General features: G+C 42.7%; 1 protein-coding gene across 6 annotated transcripts in view; it reads left to right on the top strand.

The window, feature by feature from the left end:
* Positions 1-4,613: 4,613 nt before the first annotated feature.
* Positions 4,614-27,608, top strand: part of LOC110499157 (dnaJ homolog subfamily C member 7) — a 113,798-nt gene continuing 90,803 nt past the window's right edge. For 2 of the 6 annotated variants that reach the window (XM_036955917.1, XM_036955918.1), the window contains exons 1-5: positions 4,648-5,277; positions 11,268-13,137; positions 13,334-13,379; positions 16,960-17,091; positions 19,100-19,201. In XM_036955917.1, the coding sequence (XP_036811812.1) occupies positions 11,581-13,137; positions 13,334-13,379; positions 16,960-17,091; positions 19,100-19,201 (1,837 nt within the window). In that variant the 5' untranslated portion in view covers positions 4,648-5,277; positions 11,268-11,580. Of the gene's footprint in view, positions 5,278-5,753; positions 5,887-11,267; positions 13,138-13,333; positions 13,380-16,959; positions 17,092-19,099; positions 19,202-27,608 lie in introns of those variants that run through there. The other 4 variants (XM_036955924.1, XM_036955920.1, XM_036955921.1 and 1 more) reach the window with 4 other exon arrangements.

Raw genomic sequence — 27,608 nt, 5'->3', positions numbered from 1 at the left:
GGGTAGTTACAAACAGCACAGGAATTAAATCAACATGTATTGATCACATTTTTACTAACGCTGCAGATATTTGCTTTAAAGCTGTATCCAAATCCATAGGATGTAGTGATCACAATATAATAGCCATATCTAGGAAAACCAAAGTTCCAAAGGCTGGGCCTAATATAGTGTATAAGAGGTCATACAATAAGTTTTGTAGTGATTCATATGTTGATGTAAAGAATATTTGCTGGTCTGTGGTGTGTAATAAGGAACAACCAGACGCACTTGACGCATTTATGAAACTACTTATTCCAATTACTAATAAGCACGCACCCATTAAGAAAATGACTGTAAAAACTGTTAAATCCCCTTGGATTGATGAGAAATTGAAAAATTGTATGATTGAGAGGGATGAGGCAAAAGGTATGGCAATTAAGTCTGCCAGCCCAACTGATTGTCAAACATACTACAAATTAAGAAATCATGTGACTAAACTAAATAAAAAAGTAAAAACACTATTAAACAAAGATAAATTATACAAAAAATGATAGGAAAAAGCTTTGGGGCACCTTAAATGAAATGTTGGGGAAAAAAGGCAACTCGGCTCCTACATTCATTGAATCAGATGGCTCATTCATCACAAAGCCCACTGTTATTGCAAACTACTTTAATGACTTTTTCATTGTCAAGATAATCAAACTTATGGATGACATGCCAGCAACAAATGCTGGCACTACACATCCAAGTATATCGGACGAAATTATGAAGGACAAGAATTGTACTTTTGAATTCCGGAAAGTCCGTGTGGAAGAGTCGAAAAAATAATTGTTGTCTGTCAACAATGACCAGCCACCAGGGTCTGACAATCTCGATGGAAAATGACTGAGGATAATAGCAGACGATATTGCCACTCCTATTTGCCTCATCTTCAATTTAAGCCTACTAGAGAGCATGTGCCCTCAGGCCTGGAGGGAAGCTAAAGTCATTCCGCTACCCAAGAATAGTAAAGCACCCTTTACTGTCTCAAATAGCCAACCATTCAGCCTGTTACCAACCCTTAGTAAACTTCTGGAAAAAATTGTGTTTGACAAGATACAATGCTATTTTACAGTAAACAAATTGACAACAGAATTTCAGCATGCTTATTGGAAAAAACACTCAACAACCATAGCACTTACACAAATGACTGATGATTGGCTGAGAGAAATTGATGATAAAATGATTGTGGGGCCTGTCTTGTTAGACTTCAGGGCAGCTTTTGACAATATTGATCATTGTCTGCTGCTGGAAAAACATGTGTTATGGCTTTATACCCCCTGCTATAATGTGGATAAAGACTTACTTGTCAAACAGAACACAGAGGGTGTTCTTTAATGGAAGCCTATCAAATATAATCCAGTTAGAATCAGAAATTCCCCAGGGCAGCTGTTTAGACCCATTGCTTTTTTCAATTTTGACTAACGACATGCTACTGACTTTGAGTAAAGCCAGAGTTTCTATGTATGTGGATTACTCAACACTATACACGTCAGCTTCTACAGCGACTGAAATGACTGCAACACTCAACAAAGAGCTGCAGTTAGTTTCAGAGTGGGTCGCAATAAATAAGTTAGCCCTAAATATTTCTAAAACTAAAAGCATTGTATTTGGAACAAAACACTCACTAAACCTAAACCTCAACTAAACATTGCAATAAATAACGTGGAAATTGAATGAGTTGAGAAGACTAAACTGCTTGGAGCAACACTAATTGAAAACTGTCATGGTCTAAACATATTGATGCAGTAGTAGCTAAGGTGGGGAGAAGTCAGTCTATAATAAAGCGATGCTATGCGAGAGATTGGAAGAGAGATTGACTTCATCGCTACTTTTATTTATGAGAGGTATTGACATGTTGAATGCACCAAGCTGTCTATCTAAACTACTGGCACACAGCTCGGACACCCATGCATACCCCACAAGACATGCTACTTCCGGCGCCAACAGAGATGACCGCCTCGCTTCGCGCTCCTAGGTAACTATGCAGTATTTAGTTTTTTTTTACGTGTTATTTCTTACATTGGTAATCTTAGGTTTTATTCCAATTTGCTTACCGCCCCAATAGGTCCACAGACGACGCAATCGCCACCACACTGCAAACTGCCCTAACCCATCTGGACAAGAGGAATACCTATGTGAGAATGGTATTCATCGACTACAGCTCAGCATTTAACACCATATTACCCTCCAAACTCGTCATCAAGACCCTGGGTCTCGACCCCGCCCTGTGCAACTGGGTACTAGACTTCATGACGAGCCGCCCCCAGGTGGAAAGGGAAGGTAACAACATCTCCCCCCCGCTGATCCTCAACACTGGGCCCCACCTGTACTCCCTGTTCACCCACGACTGCGTGGCCATGCACGCCTCCAACTCAATCATCAAGTTTGCGGACGACACTACAGTGGTACGCTTGATTACCAACAACGATGAGATAGTCTACAGGGAGGAGGTGAGAGCCCTCGGAGTGTGGTGTCAGGAAAATAACCTCACACTCAACGTCAACAAAACAAAGGAGATGATCGTGGACTTCAGGAAACAGCAGAGGGAGCACCCCCCTATCCACATCGACGGGACAGTAGTGGAGAGGGTAGTAAGTTTTAAGTTCCTCGACGTACACATCACGGACAAACTGAAATGGTCCACCCACAGCGTGGTGAAGAAGGCGCAGCAGCATCTCTTCAACCTCAGGAGGCTGAAGAAATTCGGCTTGTCACCAAAAGCAAACTTTTACAGATGCACAATCGAGAGCATCCTGTCGGGCTGTATCACCGCCTGTACGGCAACTGCTCCACCCACAACTGTAAGGCTCTCCAGATGGTAGTGAGGTCTGCACAACGCATCACCGGGGGCAAGCTACCTGCCCTCCAGGACACCTACACCACCCGATGTCACAGGAAGGCCATAAAGATCATTAAGGACAACAACCACCCGAGCCACTGCCTGTTCACCCCGCCATCATCCAGTGCAGGTGCATCAAAGCAGGGACCGAGAGACTGAAAAACAGCTTCTATCTCAAGGCCATCAGACTGCTAAACAGCTGCCACTAACATTGAGTGGCTGCTGCCAACATACTAACTCAACTCCAGCCACTTTAATAATGGAAAATTGATGTAAAAAAATGTATCACTAGCCACTTTAATCAATGCCACTTTTATATGTTTACATACCCTACATTATTCATCTCATATGTATATACTGTACTCTATACCATCTACTGCATCTTGCCTATGCCGTTCTGTACCATCACTCATTCATATATCTTTATGTACATATTCTTTATCCCTCTACACTTGTGTGTGTATAAGGTAGTTGTTGTGGAATTGTTAGGTTAGATTACTCGTTGGTTATTACTGCATTGTCGGAACTAGAAGCACAAGCATTTCGCTACACTCGCATTAACATCTGCTAACCATGTGTATGTGACAAATACAATTTGATTTGAAAAGGTCTCTCCACAGTCCAAGTCCAGAACAGACTATGGGAGGCACACAGTACTACATATAGCCATGACTACATGGAACTCTATTCCACATCAAGTAACTGACGCAAGCAGTAAAATTACATTTAAAAAACAGATAAGGATATAGGACCCCTCCTGGGGTTGGCCCCGCTCTCCCTGGGTAGTCCCCATCCCTTTCTGCCCCTCTCCCCTGATCTCCCTAGTGCAGGGAGCTGGCTGGATGGAGTGGTGCCCCCTTGCAGCCTTGGCAGCGGGCAGAGATCAGGCACCCTGTCTGGGGTCGTCAGGCACCCTGTCCGGGGTCGTCAGGCACCCTGTCCGTGGTCGTTCCCCCCTCTCCCCCCTTTTCCTGGTGCAGGGGAGCTGGGTGGATGTAGTGGCCATGGGTGGGGATTTGGCCCCCCTCCCTGGGTCGGCCTTAGCTCTTTCTGGCCCTCTCCCCATATCCCTGGGGCAGGGAGCTGGCTGGATGTAGGGTGCCCCCCTGGTGACTGCTGGTCGGGGTCAGCAACGATTTGAACCTTTTGGCTTTCCATACTCAATTCAATTAACTTTCAATCCGGATTCACCCATCAAAGTGCTGAGGGTTGATATTAGATTTAAAAAAAAAAAAAAAATTTAGATCGCAAAGATTTAGTGCATATTGACAGTGCATATATTTGTTCTCAAAACTGTACCTGGGAACATCTGCAGAAGGAAACTATCTACTAGGTAATGTTAAATGATAACTTTCTATTTTTCTCAGTCACAAGTTAACTTTACTTCTCATTTGCTGGACAGCAAATTCAATCCGTATCGTGGAAATTCAGCATTGTCCCGGAAGTGCTGGCTGGGACCAGAAAGGCTGGGGCGGTCCTATGTAAAACAATAGTTCATGATTCGTTCCATTCGAAACGTGCATATCCAACCAGCGTAGGGTGCCGGCTTGAAGTCTGAGGGCAAATTCCCTTCATTATCGTAGCTTCCTCAAATAATATGGATATACTGAGAAGTACACGTCTTTCCACCCTAACAATGTCGTTGTTCACAAATCGACAGGGTGGGCTGTTTAGCTTCAGCCAATTATTTCTTTGGATTAGTGGATACATCTCATTATTGTAATAGTTTAAGTATTCAATGAGGGTTGTTGACGTCAACCGCCGGTATTAAACAGAGAGAGATGCTATGTCACAAGCCTCATGACATGAATGAGCATAGCCATCTCCGTTATAGTGTTTAAAAAAAAATAGAAGTTGTCAAGTGTCCTACTTATATCAGTATAATCGTAGCAACTTTACTTATATTAATTAAGCATTACTTATATTTGATCAAGTAAAAATCGCGTAGCAAATAAGCCATTCATTTTTTTTGGTTCACCAAATTCGACACGCTTATTGACCATACAAAAAAAACTCGTTACATTGGTGGGCGAAACAATGAAAAAACGTCACCTGCTGGAGGGAGACGATTTTCCGCCGAGTTGGACTTCTCTGTCTTCGTTTAACACAAAGCAGCCGTTCCTGACACTGAAGTTAAGGACGTAGTGAGGCTGGTGTTAGCAAAACTACCATAAATATCGAAACAGCTAAAATATATTGATGATTTCCTTTCACAGAGATCATTTAGCATTTTGTTTTTACAGCGAGCTTTTATTTTGAAGGCGGAATCGAAAACAGGAAGTCTACATGCTGCCAGCTGTTACAAAACCAATCGTCAGTTCCACTTTCCCGATAGGTTGGAATGTGTCCTGTCCAATGAGAACAGAAGTGATATTTTTGATTCTCAACGGTTTGGCTACACTGCAAGTCTGCTACGGGTGAGTTTGTTTGTTTACTAGCTAATTTACAAGTTGTTTCCCCCCCCCCCGGCTACTTAATCAAAAAAACCTGGGTACTTTCGTTGGCAAAACTTGCACTAGCTAAAACGATGGTAAATTGGTTAAAATGTTAAATTTTAGAGTTCGCTATACTGCTGCTAACGTTAGCCAAATATTTTACTTAAACTATAAGGCATGAGGGGTGTGGTATTTTGCCAATATTCCACCGCCAAAGGCTGATTTTATCACGACACACCGCGGATTGCCTGGATGCAGCCCTTAGCCGTGGTATATTGGCCAAGTATCACAAAGCCCACAGATTCCTTATTGCTAGTATAAACTGGCTACCAAATTAATTAGAGCAGTACAAATATGTATTGATGTATCGTTGTGACATATGAAATACGAGTGATTGTGTAATAACTACGTAAACAATTTTATGAACGTGTTAAAGTATGTGACGTGCAGTCATATTCAGGTCCTGATTGGTCAACAAACTTAATTGACGCGTAAAATTGTATATTTTGACTCAAAGACGCAAAACGGCATTCCAAATAAATCCTGGTTGTGAATGAAACGACTAAACAAAGGAACGAAATAGCACAGCAAGTAAGTGAAATAAATAGGTTTTGATTATGTTTTACTGTTAATGAGAATATGCGTAATGTGTGTGTGGATTTGAACCAGGGACAGTACTGTAGTGACTGCTGCTTCCGTAACTATTTAACTGTGCGAGGAATACTTAAAAGGCCGCTAAAATTGTAAATGGCGGTTATCGGTATAAGTGTCCTTTGACCTTTTGTGCGTCACTAATTAAAACTAAATGCCAAGAAAGCTGTAGGCTATTACACCATTATTTATTATCACTGCATGTAAGGCACATGAAAAGAGCAAATGGACTTGAAAGTGTGGTTTGATGAGAACACCAATATTTCGCCAAGGCACATATGTATGGCTGAGTCGCGCACAGACTGCAGTGGACACATCAATTCAGGCTACAAGACAAATGCCAAATATCATTACACGTTTTGGAACCATATGTCTCTATCCATTCTTGTGGTGGGTGCACAGTGTGCTATTTGAATGGAATTATTTTAGTGGATGAATGTGCATGGGTGACTTACAGGAGCTTTTTGAAGTAATCCGATGAAAACAACATGACTTGTTGTCACATTAAAAGGTACATTCTAAAAGCTACATTTTACTGGTAAAATGTTATCAATCCTGCAGCAGCCCTCTCTTCTAGCGAGCTAGCTACTTATCGACTCATTAGCCAGTTCGTTTTAGCTCTTGCTAATAATGGCCTACCTAATGACGAATGCTCTTAGAATTGTCAATATAAGCATTTTATTTTGTACAGTTAACAAAAAAACATTAAACATAAAGACAAGATGACAGAAGAGCTAAGTCAAGTAGAAAATGTTAGTTTAGCTAGCTAGCGACCTTGCCTCATTTTGGCATATTGTCTACTCGGCTTGTTAACTTGTGATAATTTCAGGCTCCTCAATTGGAGAGAGAAAATTCTCACTGAACAAAAATATAAACGGAACATGCAACAATTTCAAAGATGTTACAGTTCATATAAGGAAATCAGTCAATTGACAAATTCATTAGGCCCTAATTTATTTTATTTAACCAGGTAGGCTAGTTGAGAACAAGTTAGCATTTACAACTGCGACCCGTTCCAGTCATAGGCAGCAAAGAACTGGAAGGAAAGGCGGCCAATGGAGGAATTGGCTTTGGGGGTGACCAGTGAAAATATAACTGCTGGAGCATGTGCTATGGGTTGGTGCTGCTATGGTGACCAGTGATCTGAGATAAGGTGGGGCTTTACCTAGCAAAGACTTATAGATGACCTGGAGCCAGTGGGTTTGGCGATGAGTATGAAGCGAGGACCAGCCAACGAGAGCATACAGGTCGCAGTGGTGGGTAGTATAGGGGGCTTTGGTGACAAAAAGGATGGCACTGATAGACAGCATACAATTTGCTGAGTAGTGTGTTGGAGGCCATTTTGTAAAAAACATAGCCGAATTCAGGAATCAGTAGGATAGTCAGTTTTACGAGGGTATGTTTGGCAGCATGAGTGTAGGGTGCTTTGTTGTGAAATAGGAAGCCGATTCTTCTATATTGGAGATACTTAATGTGAGTATGGAAGGAGAGTTTACAGTCTAACCAGACACCTAGGTAGGTGTCCACATTAGAGGTCGACCGATTAATCAGAATGGCCGATTTAATTAGGGCCGATTTTCAAGTTTTCATAACAATCGGAAATCAGTATTTTTGGGCGCCGATATAAAAAAAAAATATATATATATATATATCTCGATATCTCTATATCTCTATATCTCTATATATCTATATATCTATATCTTTATTTAACTAGGCAAGTCAGTTAACATGAGTCTTCAATATTCCCAGGTAAGAAATTTTAGGTTGTAGTTATAGGAATTATAGGACTATTTCCCTCTATACCATTTGCCTTTCTAAGGTCTTTGACTATTGGATGACGTTATAGGCACTTTAGTATTGCCAGTGTAACAGTATAGCTTCCGTCCCTCTAGTTAGAGTGCGCTAACTAGCTAGCCATTTCACTTCGGTTACACCAGCCTCATTTCGGGAGTTGATAGGCTTGAAGTCATAAACAGCGCAATGCTTGACGCACAACGAAGAGCTGCTGGCAAAACTCACGAAAGTGCTGTTTGAATGAATGTGTACGCGCCTGCTTCTGCCTACCACCGCTCAGTCAGATACTTGTATGCTCAGTCAGATTATATGCGACGCAGGACACGCTAGATAATATCTAGTAATATCAACAACCATGTGCAATTTCCGGTCGGAGCTATTTCACCTACAAAAATAATATTTTGGAAAAAATGAACTTTGGCTATCTACCTGGGAGTCTCATGAGTGAAAACATCCGAAGTTCAAAGGTAAACGATTTGATTGCTTTTCTGATTTTCGTGACAAGGTTGCCTGGCATAATGCTATGCTAGGCTATCAATAAAATTACACAAATGCTTGTCTAACTTTGGCTGTAAAACATATTATGAAAATCTGAGATGACAGGGTGATTAACAAAAGGCTAAGCTGTGTTCCAATACACTTGTGATTTTCATGAATAGGAAGATTTTCTAGGAAGATTTATATCCATTGCGTTATGCTAATTAGTGTCAGTTGATGACAACGGTCCCGTTCACGGGATGGGGTGTCACTAGAGGTTAAAACCTCTTGGAACTACCCATCCCGGATCCGGGAGAATTGTCATCACCTACACTAATTAGCATAGCGCAACGGTCAAAAAATATTACTAGAAAATATTCATATTCATGAAATCACAAGTGAAATATATTGAAACACAGCTTAGCCTTTTGTTAATCACCCTGTCATCTCAGATTTTGAAATTATGCTTTACAGCCAAAGCTAGCATTATGTCCAGCTTTATTATTTTTATACCCAAAATATCCTACCCAAAATACCTCCGTTTGTTTGTCACGTTATGTTCAGAAATCCACCGGAAATAGCGGTCACGACAGCGGCGGAAAAAAATTCTAATTATATCCATAATATCGACAAACATGGCAAATGTTTTTAGAATCAATCCTCAAGGTGTTTTTCAAATATCTATTCGATAATACACTGCTCAAAAAAATAAAGGGAACACTAAAATAACACATCCTAGATCAATATTCTTCTTAAATACTTTTTTCTTTACATAGTTGAATGTGCTGACAACAAACTCACACAAATTATCAATGGAAATCAAATTTATCAACCCATGGAGGTCTGGATTTGGAGTCACACTCAGAATTAAAGTGGAAAACCACACTACAGGCTGATCCAACTTTGATGTAATGTCCTTAAAACAAGTCAAAAATGAGGCTCAGTAGTGTGTGTGGCCTCCACGTGCCTGTATGACCTCCCTACAACGCCTGGGCATGCTCCTGATGAGGTGGCGGATGGTCTCCTGAGGGATCTCCTCCCAGACCTGGACTAAAGCATCCGCCAACTCCTGGACAGTCTGGTGCAACGGTGGATGGAGCGAGACATGATGTCCCAGATGTGCTCAATTGGATTCAGGTCTGGGGAACGGGCGGGCCAGTCCATAGCATCAATGCCTTCCTCTTGCAGGAACTGCTGACACACTCCAGCCACATGAGGTCTTGCATTAGGAGGAACCCAGGGCAAACCGCACCAGCATATGATCTCACAAGGGGTCTGAGGATCTCATCTCGGTACCTAATGGCAGTCAGGCTACCTCTGGCGAGCACATGGAGGGCTGTGCGGCCCCCCCAAAGAAATGCCACCCCACACCATGACTGACCCACCCCCAAATCGGTCATGCTGGAGGATGTTGCAGGCAGCAGAACGTTCTCCACGGCGTCTCCAGACTCTGTTACCTGCTCAGTGTGAACCTGCTTTCATCTGTGAAGAGCACAGGGCGCCAGTGGCGAATTTGCTAATCTTGGTGTTCTCTGGCAAATGCCAAACGTCCTGCACGGTGTTGGGCTGTAACCACAACCCCCACCTGTGGACGTCGGGCCCTCATACCACCCTCATGGAGTCTGTTTCTGACCGTTTGAGCAGACACATGCACATTTGTGGCCTACTGGAGGTCATTTTGCAGGGCTCTGGCAGTGATCCTCCTTGCACAAAGGCGGATGTAGCGGTCCTGCTGCTGGGTTGTTGCCCTCCTACGGCCTCCTCCCTGTCTCCTGGTAGACTCCATGGGTTGATACATTTGTGATTTTGTTGTCAGCACATTCAACTATGTAAAAAAAAGTATTTAATAAAAATATTTCATTAATTCCCATCTAGGATGTGTTATTTTAGTGTTCCCTTTATTTTTTTGAGCTGTGTATGTGTGTACATATACACACACATTTTGAAAATAACAGGGGTAACAATTTACACACTTACAATATTTGGAAGACCCTCAGTCCTCTATCAAATCTATTTATATAGCCCCAACCTAAAACCCCAAACAGCAAGGTGTAGAAGCACGGTGGTGAGGAAAAACTCCCTTGAGAGGAAAAAACCTAGGTTTCTCAAACAAATTTGGAGGTGGTTTATGGTAGAGAAATTAACATTACATTTTCTGGCAACCACTCTGGTGGACATTATTACAGTCAACATGCCAATTGCACACTCCCTCAACTTGAGACATCTGGTGCACCGAGACAATGTTTAATCAGCTTCTTGATGTGCCACACCTGTCAGGTGGCTGGATTCTCGGCAAATGAGAAATGCTCACTATCAGCGCCGTAAAAAGAGTTTGTGCACAAAATTTGAGAAATAATTTTTGACATAGGACCAACACTTTACATGTATTATTTTTGTTCAGTGTATTATCATTATAAAATGAATTGTATACAGTTTCTTACCTTTTTAATATTCTCAATGGCAGAGCTGTCAAAGTTGTGAGAAACCTTTCAGGTCTGGTGGAGGCGAAGTGCCTCCCTGTGGCAGTGTCTCCCTGCCAAAACAAAACATTTGTTAAATCCTGCCAAGATTACGCTACCCATATTGTTAATAAACATTGTTCAAGATCAGAATCTGAAAAATAGAGATGTTTCTATGTTAAATGCACATGTTTAACATTAGTGGATTGAATACATTTCTTTAGTTAGGATTGTTTAGTGTTTCCAGTCCCCTTTAAAACGCCATAATGTTTCATCTGTAGACGCTACAATGCAAACGTTGGTGTATTGTAAAGCTTTACAGTTTGATCTGTAATGTGATTATTATTTAGATTGAAAATATGTTTAATCTATGAAGGTTGAAAAATATTAATTTGAATGTTACCCATATAAACTCTACATTTAGCCCCTGTTCCTCCCATTTGTTCCATATTGGGTCTATCCTATTATGGTTGAACTCATAAAATATTCAGTTATTTAACCTAGTCATAGCTGCAGCCATTGCCTGTTGGGCATATCTAATTTTGTTTGTACATTGATTTGATTATGGGAATTTCTATTTCTACCCTACAGGCCACTGACAAGAGCAATCTGAACCTCACTGCCAATGATCTCTGGGGTCACAAACATGTTTCTGCATTGAAGCATAAAACACGGAATCTGCCACCTGGCTCTGTGGAGCAAAGAAGTACCCAAGAGACACCAACAGTGTCAATTAGTCCCATTCCACCAATGTCAGGCCTATTGATTCTAAGTTAAGCAACCAATTTGCAAGGAAGATCCCATTCAGTCTGAAAGCAGCCCAGAGATAACCAGTCAGACAGCGCAACTGAATTGTCCAACTATCCACCTTGACTGCCCCGGGCCAAATACAGACGTCCCCTGTATGTCACTCCAAATGGAGACTCTGCCAGACTTTAGTGTTATAAGTGGAGAAACTTCACCTCTTTCAGACAGCGGTCATTCATCTACACCATCACAGCACAGTGGTATCAGTGGGGAGCCCAGAGCCAAGCGCTGGTCCTCTAACCCAATAACCATGCGCACCCATATTTTAAAACCCAGCCATCTGGGATTCAATGGGCAGAAGTCCTGCTCCCCAATTTTGAGTCCCATACGTGCTTCAAAGATCTTCAGGATTCAAGATGAAACTTTACCGAACTGCACCGGAGAAAGTTTATTTGAGGACACTATAGACCCCTGCTTTTTGCCTATGGTGGAGCCCACTGTTGGCAGCTCTACAATGGCTTTGTCACACACACCTCCGGAGACTTGCATTTCTATGAAAGAGAGTTTCACTAAACCAGAGGATGCAAATAAAGATTTGCAAAGGGGCTCTAATTTTAGTCTCAGTTTGCAGGGAAGTCCAACAGCTCTCAGGGAGACTATATCAACCAGTAGCTGTTCCAGAGCTTCCCTGGAGGGCACACATGACATATCTGCATTCGAGGGCAGCAAAGAAAGTCTGCATTCCTTAGAACATAAGGTACAGAACCTGACGACCGAGGTTGCTGTGTCTGTTGTGGTGCAAAAATCAAGTGTTGCCTCTTCCTGTCTCTCAAATGCTAATGTCACATACATAATTTGCCCTGATAGTGAGATGTCTGCGTCCTATACGGTGCCATTGTCCTCGTCAACATCTGGTTCCTTGTGTGATGACAAGAGGGTGAACAACGTCACCTTTGAACTTATGGTTGAACCAACACTGGAGCCCAAAACTGGGACCAACGAGCCCAATGTCACGACTACTGCGCTGGAGGCTGTGGAGATTAGTAGGCCAATGAAAGACACTTTTGAAGCTTGCCGTCCTATGAAGTTCAATGCAATCACTGAGCAAGAGACTTATGATGGTACCAAACAACCTCTAAATAATACTTTTCAAACTAACCCTCATGTAAATGCAACCACTGAGCCAGTGACCATTGTTGGCAATGCACGCCCCCCTTTTCAAACTGACCACGAACCAACAAAAAGTGCTGAAGTTGATGTCCGTGAACATATGGTACAGTCCCAACCAGGCCCGTCCGGGAGAGATGGTGACCCCTTCACCTTGGATGATACTCTGGCGTTGGGTCCCAACTTTCTGCTGACATCCACTCCCATGGTTACATCTACGGCTTTAAGGAAACCAAAGAGACACTCAGATGTGCGGAAAAAGTTATCTTCGGGCATCCTGCCAAAACCAGCTAAACCACCTGCTGTCTCTAAACTTGCCACTTATAGGAAGATGTTCCTTCAGCCCCAGGGTGTCACCTCCAAACCCAAATCACTGCTACCCCCACTGAGATCTGTGTCCCAGCTTCCATCATGGACTCGCCCACCAAAGACCAAGACAGTCCCCGTGGCTTCAGCCCCCTCGGAGCCATCCTCTGCCATACCCAGCAGAAGATGCAAAACACGAGCAGATGCCTTGGGACATGCTGCGGTCACTGTTTCTCAGCAGGTAGGCTATGGGGAATGCTAAGTGTGGTTACATCTCAAAAGGATATATTTAAAAAAAAAAATCTAAACATTTTAATATGAAGGCTATATTTATGAGTTTGATATTATCCTCTACCAACCCATCCACTGTATTTAGTAAGATTGAATCAACAGATTCTACAAGGCTGTCCAGTTCTTTCCCTCCATTTCTCTCCTAGGCCTCGACAGATGATACTTCCAGTTGTAGGCGTAGCACAATTGCAGGTGAGCAGCTGTTTCTTTGAATCTGTTGGGTATATATGGCTCTCTCAAAGTTTTAAACCTTTCCTCGTATCCTATCCTCTGCTGATTACTGATTTGGCAGAACATGGCAGGTGAAAGCAATATAGTGGAAACTTATCTTTTCCTTTTACCTCTGTGTTCATGAAGGAAAGGATATGGGGAGAAGAAGCCATTTTAGAGTACTGAGACAGACTAAAGGGACTCTCAATCATACTTCCCTGATTCCTTACATCCTCTTTCTCAAACGCATTTGATAAAAAGGTTCTAGGAGGAGGCAGCGGCGAAAAATCAAGAGATACAATTTAAGATTTACGTCTTTACACACACTCAGTACGTTCGGAAAGTATTCAGACCCCTGGACGTTTTCCACATTTTGTTACAGCCTTATTCTAAAATGTCATCAATCTATCTCATAATGACAGTGAAAACAGGGTTAGACATTTTTGCACATTTATTGCAATGCAAATAGTCTGGGTATCCATTGGATTAGATGTTCGAGTCTTATGGCTTGGGGGTAGAAGCTGTTTAGAAGCCTCTTGGACCTAGACTTGGTGCTCTGGTAAGCAGAGAGAACAGTCCATGACTAGGGTGGCTGGAATCTTTTACAATTTTTAGGGCCTTCCTCTGACACCGCCTGGTATAGAGGTCCTGGATTTTGGCTCCACTTATGTACTGGGCAGTTCGCACTACCCTCTGTAGTCCCTTACGGTCGGAGGCTGAGCAGCTATCATACGAGGCAGTGCTGCAACCAGTCTGGATGCTGTAGACCTTTTGAGTATCTGAGGACCCAGGCCAAATCTTGTCAGTCTCCTGAGGGGGAATAGGTTTTTATTGTGCCCTCTTCACATCTTGGTGTGCTTGGACCATATTAGTTTGTTGATGTGGACAACAAGGAACTTAAAGCTCTCAACCTGCTCCACTACAGCCCTATCGATGAGAATGGGGATGTGCTCGGTCCTCCTTTTCCTGTAGTCCACAATCCTCTCCTTTGTCTTGATCACATTGAGGGAGAGGTTGTTGTCCTGGCACCACACGGCCAGGTCTCTGACCTTCTCCCTGTAGGCAGTCTCATCGTTGTCGGTGATCAGGCCTACCACTTGTCATCGGCAAACTTAATGATGGTGTCAGAGTCGTGCCTGGCCATGCAGTCAAGTGTACAGGAGGGGACTGAACACGCACCCCTGAGGGACCCCTGTGTTGAGGATCAGCGTGACGGATGTTGTTACCTACCCTTACCACCTGGGGGAGGCCCGTCAGGAAGTCCAGGATCCAGTTGCAGAGAGAGGTGTTTAATCCCAGGGTCCTTAGCTTATTGATGAGCTTTGAGGGCACTATGGTGTTGAATGCTGAGCTGTAGTCAATGAATAGTATTCTCACATAGGTGTTCCTTTTGTCCAGGTGGGAAAGGGCAGTGTGGAGTGCAATAGAGACTGCATTGTCTGTGGATCTTTTGGGGCGGTATGCAAATTGGAGTGGGTCTAGAGTTTCCTGGATAATGGTGTTGATGTGAGTCATGACCAACCTTTCAAAGCACTTCATGTCTACAGACGTCAGTGCTACAGGTTGGTAGTCATTTAGGCAGGTTACCTTGGTGTTCTTGGGCACAGGCACTATGGTGGTCTGCTTGAAACATGTTGGTATTAGACTCTGACAGGGAGAGTTTGAAAATGTCAGTGAAGACGCTTGCTATAGTTGGTCAGCGCATGCCGTCTGGCCCCGCAGCCTTGTGAATATTGACATGTGTAAAGGTCTTATTCACATCGGCTGCGGAGAACGTGATCAGTCTTCCGGAACAGCTAGTGCTCTCATGCATGTTTCGGTGTTATTTTCCTCGACGCAAGCTTAGCGGTAGTTTAGCTCGTCTGGTAAGCTCGGAACCGGTGTAGTACGATTCGACCGTAGTCCTGTATTGCGCTTTGCCTGTTTTATGGTCCGTCAGAGATCGTAGCGTGTTTCTTATAAGCTTCCGGGTGAGTCCCGCTCATTGAAAGCGGCAGCTCTAGCCTTTAGCTCAGTGCGGATGTTGCATGTAATTAATTTATTCTGGTTGGGGTATGTATGTACAGTCACTGTGGGGATGATGTCATCGATGCACTTATTGATGTAGCCAATGACTGACATGGTGAACTCCTCAATGCCATAGGAAGAATCCCGGAACATATTCCAGTCTGTGCCAGCAAAACAGTCCTGTAGCTTAGAATCTGCTTCATCTAACTACTTTTTTATTGACCGGGTCACTGGTGCTTCCTGCTTTACTTTTTGCTTGTAAGCAGGAATCAGGAGGATAGAGTTATGGTCAGATTTGCCAAATGGAGGGCAAAGGGAGAGCTTTGTATGTGTCTCTGTGTGGAGTATAGGTGGTCTAGACTTTAAAAAAAGTTTTTTTCCCTCTGGTTGCAAATTTAACATGCTGATAGAAATTTGGTAAAACAGATTTAAGTTTCCCTGCATTAAAGTCCCCGGCTACTTGGAGCTCCGCCTCTGGGTTAGTGTTTTCTTATGGCGGAATAGAGCTTATTCAATGCTGTCTTAGTGCCAGCCTCAGTCTGTGGTGGTATGTAGACAGCTCTGAAAATACAGATGAATTCTCTAGGTAGATAGTGTGGTCTACTGTTTATCATGAGATACTCTACCTCAGGTGAGCAATAGCTCGAGTCTTCCTTAGATATCGTGCACCAGCTGTTATTTACAAAAATGTACATAGGCTGCCGCCCCTTGTCTTACCAGATGCTACTGTTCTGCTTGTACAGCGTATAAACCACCAGCTGTATTTTGATTGTGTCGTCGTTCAGCCACGACTCCATAAAGCATAAGATATTACAGTTTTGAATGTCCCCTTGGTAGTTTAATCTTCTGTGTAGGTCATAGATTTTATTCTCCGGAGATTGCACTTTTACTAGCAGAATGGAATGAAGTGGGGGTTTATTCGATCGCATACGAATTCTCGGAAAGCAGCCTGCCCCTCTGGCCCATTTTCGCCGCCGCCTCTTCACGCAAATCACGGGAATCTGGGCCTGTTCCCGAGAAAGCAGTATATCATTTGCTTTGGACTCGTTAAAGGAATAAAAGTATTCTGTCACTCCATGGTGAGTAATCGCAGTCCTGATGTCCCGAAGTTATTTTCAGTCATAAGAGATGGCAGCGGCAACATTAAATACAAAATAAGTAAAACTATTTTTTTTTAAACAATCGGTTGGGGACACGTAAAACGTAAGTCTTCTCCGGCCACCCTTGTTATGACACTCATCTTTGAGATGTTTCTATGACTTGGAGTCCACCAGTTGAGGTACTTCTGTTTTTTTATGAGGCTGTAACGTAACAAAATGTGAAATAAGGGAAGGGTTCTGACTACTTTATGAAAGCATTGCCAAGTTATTGTTACTCATTGTATGTATTACTTGTTTTACTTTTCTATTGTTCTATATTCTTTCTCTGCATTATTAGGAAGGGCCAGTAATAAAGCATTTCACTGTTAGTCTACACCTATTGTTTACAAAGCATGTGACGCTTTTTTGTTTTGATTCCCTCAGTCATCACCTCTAATTTATTGTTGAATTTATAGAATCCAAGCTGATGAGCACTGGCCTGAGGAAACCTCAATCCTATGGCACTCAGAGATCCATAGCTAGCCTCAGGCATCCTGCAGTAAGAGCTATGGCAACCTGCTCCACTGAAAACCCCAGCCTCTCTTCAGGTATGAACAGCATTGTATGAGAGTGTTGGGATTAAACCTAACTGCCCATTATGTGAATCTTACAAGCTTGATCCCGCAACTTCATGTACAGTGCATTTGGAAAATATTCAGACCCCTCGACTTTTTCCTGATTTTGTTGCATTCTAAAATTTAATATTTTTCCCCTCAATCTATACACAACACTAGATAATGACAACGTAAAAACAAGTTTATAAATTTTTCAAAATTTATAAAGAATAAACATACCTTATTTACATAAGTATTCAGACCCTTTGCTATGACTCCAAATTGAGCTCAGGTGCATCCTGTTTCCATTGATCATCCTTGATGTTTCTACAACTTGATTGGAGTCAACCTGTGGTAAATTCAATTGATTGGACATGATTTGTAAAGCAACACCTGTCTATAGCGGTTCCCACAGTTGACCCTGCAGCACTCCACCAATCAGGCTTCAAACATAAAGATATAAAACTGTATTTTTTTGTGAAGAATCAACAACAAGTGGGACACAATCATGAAGTGGAACGACATTTATTGGATATTTCACTCTACTATATAGAGTGGCCAGACAGAAGACACTCTTTATTAAAAGGCACATGACCGGCCGCTTGGTTTTTTCCAAAAGGCACCTAAAGCACTCCATGAGAAACAAGATTCTCTGATCTGATGAAATCAAGATTGAACTCTTTGCCCTGAATGCTAAGCGTCACGTCTGGAGGAAACCTGACACCATCCCTACGGTGAAGCATGGTGGTGGCAGCATAATGCTTTGGATGTTTTTCAGCTGCAGGGACTGAAGGGAAAGATGAAGAGAGCAGAGATCCTGAATGAAAACCTGCTCAGGACCTGCGACTGGGGGTCGGTTCACCTTCCAACAGGACAATGACCATAAGCACACAGTCAAGACAATGCAGGAGTGGCTTTGGGACAAGTCTCAATGTCCTTGAGTGGCCCAGCCAGAGCCTGGACTTGAACCCGATCTAACATCTCTGGAGAGACCTGAAAATAGCTGTGCAGCGAAGCACCTCATCCCACCTGACGGTGCTTGAGACTATCTGCAGAGAAGAATGGGAGAAACCCCCCCCAAATAAAGGTGTGCCAAGCTTGTAGCATCATATCCAAGAAGACTTGAGGCTGTGATCACTGCCAAAGGTGTTTCAACAGAGTAAAGAGTAAGGGTCTGAATACTTCTGATATTTCAGTTTTGTATGTTGTACAGTACAGGAGTGGACTAAGAACACACCCCTGAAGGGCCCTGTGTTTGTCAGCGTGGCGGATGTTGCCTACCCTCACCAACTGGGTGGGGCGGCCCGTCAGGAAATCCAGGATCCAGTTACAGTGGAAGGTGTTCAGTGCCAGGGTCCTGAGCTTGGTGATGAGCTTTGAGGGCACCATGTTGTTGAATGTTGAGCTGTAGTCAATGAACAGCATTTTGACTTTAATTTTGTGAAGGTGGGTAAAGGCAGTGTGGTGTGCAATACAGTGCCTTGCGAAAGTATTCGGCCCCCTTGAACTTTGCGACCTTTTGCCACATTTCAGGCTTCAAACATAAAGATATAAAACTGTATTTTTTTGTGAAGAATCAACAACAAGTGGGACACAATCATGAAGTGGAACGACATTTATTGGATATTTAAAACTTTTTTAACAAATCAAAAACTGAAAAATTGGGTGTGCAAAATGATTCAGCCCCCTTAAGTTAATACTTTGTAGCGCCACCTTTTGCTGCGATTACAGCTGTAAGTCGCTTGGGGTATGTCTCTATCAGTTTTGCACATCGAGAGACTGAAAATTTTTCCCATTCCTCCTTGCAAAACAGCTCGAGCTCAGTGAGGTTGTAAACAATACATTAATTACTTATGAGTATTCCACCTGTAAGTGTTAACCCAGTTATTTGTTGTCCATGTTTCCTTATCAGACAAATCCCTGACAAGGTTGTTTTTGTCAAACATTTGAAAATAGAAAACTTAAATCCTGTTTTTGGTCAATATTTTCCATTTCATCACAGGTTTAAATGGAAGGAGTCTACAAGCACCCAACCAAGGCCAGAAGCACTTGCCAACCAGCAGTGATGCTTTTCCTGTAGCAAAGAGGAAAAAAATAGGTGAAGGTGGGTGTGTATTTGTCAATAACTGCTTGTGTGCGATGTCTAATATTAAAGAAGTCTTGAGATATTGCTTTTCTGAGGTAGAATACCTCATGATAAGCTGTAGACCACCCTATTTACCAAGAGGTTTCTCGTTTGTATTATTTGTATCCGCCTATTTACCACCAAACTGATGCTGGCACTAAGACCGCACTCAACGAGCTGTATAAGGCCATAAGCAATCAAGAAAATGCTCATCCAGAAGAGGCCCTCCTAGTGGCCGGTGACTTTAATGCAGGTAACGTTAAAATTGTTTTACCTCATTTCTACCAGCAAGCCACGTGTAACCAGATGGAGAGAGACTCTAGACCACCTTTACTCCACACACTCATTCAAAGCACTCCCTCGACCTCCATTTGGCAAATCGGACCATAATTTCATCCTGATTCTTCCTTACAAGCAAAAACTAAAGCAGGAAGTACCAGTGACTCACTCAATAAGGAAGTGATCAGATGATGTGGATGCTACGCTACAGGACTGTTTTCCTAGCGCACACTGGAATATGTTCCGGGATTCTTCCTATGGCATTGAGGTTTACACCACCTCAGTCACCGTCTTCATCAATAAGTGCATCGACGACTAAGTTGTCCCCACAGTAACCGTACATAGATATCCCAACCAGAAAGCATGGATTACAGGCAATATCTGCACCAAGCTAAAGACTAGAGCTGCCGCTTTCAATGAGCGGGTAACTAATCCAGACGCTTATAAGATATCCCGCTATGCCCTCAGACGAACCATCAAACAGGCATCGAGTCAATACAGGACCAAGATTAAATCTAACTGCTCGCCAGATGTGGCAGGGCTTAAACTATTACGGACTACAAAAGGAAACCCAGCCGCGAGCTGCCAAGTGATGTGAGCCTACCAGATGAGCTAAATGCCTTTTTTTATTTTTATGTTCTCTTTGAGGCAAGCAGCACTGAAGCATGCACGAGAGCACCAGCTGTTCGGGAAGACTGATCACGCTCTCCGTAGCTGATGTGAATAAGACTTTTATTAACAGGTCAACATTCACAAAGCCGCAGGCCAGACGAATACCAGGACGTGTATTCCAAACATGCGTGGACCAACTGGCAAGTGTCTTCACTGACATTTTCAACCACTCCCTGACCGAGTCTGTAATACCAACATGTTTCAAGCAGACCACCATAGTCCCCTGTGCCCAAGAATGCAAAGGTAAACTGCCTAAATGATTACTGCCCTGTAGAACTCACATCGGTAGCCATGAAGTACTTTGAGAGGCTAGCTTTGGCTCACAACACCACCATGCCGGAAACCTAGACCCAATTCACATACCACCCCAACAGATCCGCAGATGATGCAATCACACTACACACTGCCCTTCCCCACCTGGACAAAAGGAACACCTGTGAGAATGCTGTTCATTGACTACTGCTCAGTATTCAACACCATAGTACCCACTAAGCTAAGGACCCTGGGACATCTTCCTCTGCAACTGGATCCTGGACTTCCTGACGGGCTGCCCCTGGTGGTAAGGGTAGGCAACACATCTGCCACGCTGATCCTCAACACTGGGACCTCTCAGGGGTGCATGCTTATTCCCTTCTTGTACTTCCTGTTCACCCACAACTGCGTGACCAAGCACAACTCAAACACCATTAAGTTTGCTGACTACACAAGTGGGCCTGATCACCGACAATGATGAGAGCCTATAGTAGAAGTCGACCGATTATGATTTTAACGCCGATACCGATTTATTGGAGGACCAAAAAAGCCGATACAAACTAGGCCGTCATTGAAAATAAGAATGTGTTCCTAAAGACCTAGTAATATTTTACATCAATAGCAGTCAATATCAATCTTCTTACTTCAGTCTCATAATCTGAAAGTTGTAAATTCTTGGTTATCTGCAAGAACCCTGGCTAACAAGTTGAATCTGCAATACAAAATTGGTTTTATTTATTTACTAAATACCTAACTAATCACACAGAATTCACATACACACAATAAATCATAACTTGATTACAAATTACGTCATAAAGGAAAACATCCCTAGAGGGCGGAACAGATATGACAGCTTGTTACACAAAGGAAAAGGGACTGGGTTGAGTGAAAGAGCGGGAGACTGAGGAACAAAGGGAAAAATCTGTGCTATCGTAAATACAGTATCTTATGCATTCTTATCGCCCATTAGGAAAATGCAATAAATATTTACTCTGAGCTGCGCTTCAGTACGTTGGTGGTAGATGGAAGGCCGTGTTGCCAAACCGAGTCCTTTGTCCTTTGAAGAATGTCTCCGGTTGTCAATTGGATACGTAGTAATGTCTTTGGGTGATAGATGGGATACTCTGTCTGTTCCTTCCTAACCCTCGTTGCATCTGCTGTTGCTAACTCAGCGGCTAGGGGGTATCACTTCTGTAGTGAATAAGAGTTCAAAGTTCATATCATTCGCCGCCAAAGCTCACGCTGATGTTGGCTTCGTTTTGTAGTTATCTGAACCATTCTGACATAGGACCGTCGTCCCCACATCTTCAGAACAGGAAGTTATGTTGTCGTCAAGGCTTTATATAGGAAGGGAGAAGAGGGCAAGTTTGAAATGTTTTATAGCCCATGTCCCTTCAGAGGCGGGCCACTGATTATCTCAGCCTTATCTTATGAAAATCCACATCTCTCATTTTAGAAGCTAAAATCACATTTCATCCCATCACAAATAATTTCATATTCAAACATTTAAATTGAACAATTCCATGTGAATCCAATAACTCCGATAAGACTTTCCACTGTAGAGTTTGTCATCTTATCATTGATAAGAATGTCTCAGATGACAGACATATTCATTAAATACCACCGCATAAGTTCAATTGTTCGTATTACCAGAATATAGTTAATTTCTCCCCACCTACTGATGTTCCCAGAATCTCTATGTTAACCAAGGGGTTTTTAAATGTAACCTCAGTAGGTTAGAGGAAAAAGGGGGGGGGAAGAGGTATTCATGACTGTCTTAAACCTATCACCCAGGCCAACGTCATGACACCTTTGTGGGTGGACCATTTCAGCTTGTCTGTGATGTGTACGCCGAGGAACTTAACTTTCCACCTTCTCCACTACTGTCCCGTTGATGTGGATAGGGGGCTGCCTCCTCTGCTGTTTCCTGAAGTCCACGATCATCTCCTTTGTTTTTTGACATGGGGTGTGGTGTCAGGAAAATAACCACACTCCGAGGGCCCTCACCTCCTCCCTGTAGGCCATCTCGTCGTTGTTGGTAATCAAGCGTACCACTGTAGTGTCGTCTGCAAACTTGATTGAGTTGGAGGTGTGCATGGCCACGCAGTCATGGGTGAACAGGAGAGGGCTGAGAACGCACCCTTGTGTGGCCCCAGTGTTGAGGATCAGCGGGGTGGAGATGTTGTTACCTCACCACCTGGAGGTGACCCGTCAGGAAGTCCAGGACCCATTTGCACGGGGTGGGGTCGAGGCCCAGGGTCTCGAGCTTAATGACGAGTTTGGAGGGTACTATGGTGTTAAATGCTGAGCTGTAGTCGATGAACAGCATTCTTACATAGGTATTCCTCTTGTCCAGGGTCAGAAGTTTTAAATACGCCTTTAAACTAACTATGGTCAAACGTTTCGGGTAGCCTTCCACAAGCTTCCCACAATAAGTTGGGTGAATTTTGGCCCATTCCTCCTGACAGAGCTGGTGTAACTGAGTCAGGTTTGCAGGCCTCTTTGCTCGCTTATACTTTTTCAGTTCTGCCCGCAAATGTTCTATAAGATTGAGGTCAGGCTTTGTGATGGCCACTCCCAATACCTTGACTGGCTGTATGCGAATGAGTGATGCGCGTTTGTAGCAATACTTGCTGTATCCAAAACTCAGAAGGCAGCACGTGACTGAGAAGAGAACCAGTGGAAAGGCAGTTTGTGGAAAGGCAGTTTGCCTGTTACAGCAGCGCGTCCCTTGGATGACAACGAAGAGGTGGGTGAGAGGGTGATGAAGCGTACTTCATGAGCTGAGCTGTAACTGAAAAACAACTGCCATTTTGGAAGTTTGAGGTAAGGGAGGTCCCCCGCTACCAGTTGAAAAAAATGTATGGAAGTATATACAGTGCATTCGGAAAGTATTCAGACCCCTTCACTTTTTCCACATTTTGTTACGTTACAGCTGTTGTCTTTACTATCATTAAACTGAAGACTTCGTTTTTATCAAAGATTCTCTAATTAGTTACTCGATTTAAACTGAATAATCATGTAACTGTATTTAACTAGGAAGTTGGGGCACCAAGGAAAGTATTCAGATTAGTTATAATTTCCCAATATAACCTTTCAAATATTTTCATATCTGATCAATAGTCTTCTGATTAATGATTTATTTTACCTCACGTTAGTCATTCCAAATGTCGTAAATTGTTGGTTATTTGCACAAACCCAGTCTTCACTGAGTCATCCATACATCAATTGTCTTAAATCATTTATTTATTACTAAGTAATTCACAGAAATGCATAAACAAACTAACTTGGTCAATGTAATGATAGGAAACTGCGCCGTAGTGGGCTAAACCGGCATGGCGGCCTGTTAAACAAAAAGGGAAATGGGGGGTCGACTAAAGTCACTACAGAGTTAATTATAACAATTAAAATGCTAATCCTTTACACATGAATGCTCACTCATTCGGGAACAATTGCAATCAATATATATATATTTACGCTCAGTGTGTCGTCTTGATCGCTGGTGAAAAGTTTGTCTTTTGTAGAATTGTCCATCTCTCTCCCTCTCTCTGTCTTTGTTAGAGGGGATATTTCAAAGTAACATTCGTTATAGAATGGATATTTTGGCGGTTGTCGTACTTCGCGCTAAATGATACCGAATTCCTAGCTGCAGACTAGTAATCAATATCAAAGACTTGTTCTTATTCTGTCGGTATCGATAGTCTAAGTTTAACCACGTGGTATGGTTAAAAGATTCAGCAATGGTCTGCAACCTTTGTACTCCCGTGATTGAGAGAAACATGGTCTGCTGATTATTTCTCAAAGTTGGGTTTTATTCGGAATGGCAGAAGAGGGCTGTCCCAGGATGTCTGACCCTAACTGGGCTCAGGGGCGGTCCTCTGATTTAGTTCAAATCAAAAGGGAATTGTATTTTTCTTCATTAAACATGTCACAATCATATTATACAAACAGGATCATACTCATTCATCTTATACAATAATTAGATGTAAACCTCATATCTGAGGCTATTATATAAACAGCGTTATGGTAATGTGGCCACACCGTCTCTCTTGAGCTTCCCAAGTTGTGCCAAACGGACCAGTTCGTAGCATATGTGTGTATAACGACAACATCAAAAGTAACTAACAGTATTCTCGGAGAGGACCAAGAGATTCATTAAGAGATCATACTGCTGGTGTCCTTTACAAAGGGGAGCTGTTCTGTGTGTGGTCTAATACAAAAGTAGATAGAGGGTCCGTTACAATAGGGCGCCCTGGAGGATTTGTAACATTGTGTAATTTCTGGCAAAGTATAAAAAGTGCCAATTTTAGGGTGTTGAATAGCCAAAAGCCAAAAAGTTGTTTTAATTTTACTTAAATACCCATCTAGGACCATAAAGATTGTGTTCTGAAATTGGGCAGTGGGTTCACTTCTGAGTTTCTGGTAAAAGGTGTTGTCAAACAGTTGTCTATGACCCTCATTTACATAAACTGTCCTATCCATGAGTACAACCGACCCACCCTTATCAGCAGGGCGGGTAAGGACTGACGTATCGGATTGTAAATCAAGCGACGCTTGTTAGGTAAATTATGGAAAGTTATGTACTCCTGTTTGTTCTAAGATGAACATCCTTTTTCAGCAAGTCTGCAATATGTCTTAATAGAGTGATTGTGATTGGCTGGAGGTACAAAATAACTCTTACTTCTAAAAGGAGTTGGAGTATATGCAGGTGAGAAACCTACATGTTCAGTAGAAATATCACGAATAGGGGAGCTAAAGTATTCCCCTAAGGTTGTTTCTAAAGAACTTAAACATGTCTACCTTAACATCAAAATCGTTGCACTGAGTTGTAGGCACAGAAGATAACCCTTTATTACACAATGAAATATGGGCAGTGCGCTATCTTGCTTGATAAATTAAAAACCTACAGTCTCGTGGGTTCTGGGACTTTGTGAACGGTCCCTTCTGCCTTTGGTAGTAATTTCTTCTTACCCCGTCGGGTGCGGCATCTCGTCGGTACCCACGGCCACCTCCGTCCTTCCGTCGGCCCAGTCTCTCGTTGTATAAGAGAACTGGCACTGGAAGCAGATGAGGCGCTGGTTGTAGAGCGTTGATCAGACGGGGGTGGATAGAAGTAAGCGGCATCCCTCCTGCGTCTGTCATGGAGAGGAGGAGCAGGACCTCGTTTTTTGTCAGGGTTTCTCCAGAAGTTGACTTTGTCCTCTGCCTTTTTTTTTTGTCTTGGTTTAATTTCTTGATTTTTAAGTTGCTTTATTTCTGTAGACAATTTGTCCTGGCGCGCGCTTGGTTAGTTTATCAGTTCATTGACATATGCCATCATTAACAGCTCCTTGCAGAGCTGTGTGTTTTTACTTGCTTTTTTTAAAAATGCGTGCTTATTAGTAACTGGAATAAGTAAGTTTCATAAATGTGTCAAGTGCAGCGTCTGGTTGCTCGTCATTACACACCACAGACCAGCAAATATATTCTTCACATCATCAACATATGAATCACTACAAAACTTCTTGTATGACCTCTTATACACTATATTAGGCCCAGCCTTTGGAACTTTGGATTTTCTAGATATGGCTATATTGTGATCACTACATCCTATGGATTTGGGTATTGCTTTAAAGCATTTTTCTGCAGCGTTAGTAAAAATATGATCAAGACATTGATTTAATTCCTGTGCTGTTTGTAACCACCCTGGTAGGTTGACTGACAACCTGATCCAGATTGCAGGCACTGGTTACTGTTTGAAGTTTTTTCCTGAGTGGGCAGCTTGATGATAGCCAGTCAATATTTAAATCACCCAGAAAATATACTTCTCCGTTGATCACATGCATTTCACACACATTATCCAGATACTGACTGTTAGCACTTGGTCTATAGCAGCTTCCCCACAAGAATGGGCTTTAGGTGAGACAGATGAACCTGTAGCCATATTACTTCAACAGTATTTACCATTAGATCGTCTCTAAGCTTTTACAGGAATGTGGTTCTGAATATAGACCGCAACACCACCTCAGTAGGCATTTCTGTCTTTTCATTAGATGTTAAAACCATGTATTGCTACCACTATCATCAAAGGTATTATCTAAGTGAGTTTGAGAGTCATAATATGAATGTCATCTGTTACAAGCAAGTTATTGACTTCATGGACCTGGTTTCTTAGGCTACATGTTAAAATGGGCTATTTTTAATGCTTTACTGGGACGCTTATCAGAGGTAGACTTACTCATTTTATTTACATTGTAGCTGATAGTGCAGGGTGAGCTGCATAAAGTGGTCTTCCTACTTGCACACTGCCTCAGTGCTAACAGTGTAACTCTGTTTTTTAGCTGTAGGATAAACCAATGCATTTGGTGCAATTAGGGGTACATACAATTTAAACTACTTACATTGTGTTTGTCAATGCCCCTAAGATCATGTACATTTGGTGCAGCATTATGATGACTCATTGTCACAGTGGTATGGATTAACTGAGCTGGTCTTGGATCAGTTACTAGTCATTGTTTCAACACAGCCTTGAAATGATTTGGATGGACTCCATCATTCCTGTAGAGTATCTTCTGTTTCCAGAAGGTGTCAAAGTTATCAATAAAATTGACTCCAGCAGAGCTACAGTACTCTTAGCCAGATGTGTAAAGCCAGCAGTCTGCTGAATCTTTCACACCCGCGGCCCAACGATGGTATTGGACCTGAAATTATTCGCTGTTTTTTTGTCTTTTAATGCTAAAATCAGTTATTTTTAAAAACCTATTTTCAAATGTTCCGAGCTAGCCCTCCGGATGTTGTTTGACCCCACTTGGACTACGACAGTGTCAGCTCCCGGCATCTGTGGTAGAACAGTCGGAAGAAGCATTGTTATGTCCTGTGCTCCTGGGTCGCACAGGGTTTTTGCCTTTGGGACCGAGATGTTTCTCACCATAAAGCTGCCTACAATGACAACCGCTGATGTTGAATGGGCTGGTCTCTCAGGCAGCCTCATGGTCTGGTGAGGCTGGGAGCTCTGAGGATCTGAACCGATGTAGATCCACCGAAAAGTGAGACCGAGCTGAGGACGAAGACGCAGGTACCTCTGGATCCAAAAGCTGTTTCTGGTCTGTCAGTTCCGGGCTCGACATCTTTATGGAGATTCCCTTTGTCAGAGGACGCCTTCAACTTCCACAGCGAGTGATGTGGCTGGTTGGTTGAGTCTAGG

This window comes from Oncorhynchus mykiss, chromosome 20 (assembly GCF_013265735.2).
Source record: "Oncorhynchus mykiss isolate Arlee chromosome 20, USDA_OmykA_1.1, whole genome shotgun sequence".
NCBI lineage: Eukaryota > Metazoa > Chordata > Actinopteri > Salmoniformes > Salmonidae > Oncorhynchus > Oncorhynchus mykiss.
This window is presented reverse-complemented; position numbering and strand designations above follow the sequence as displayed.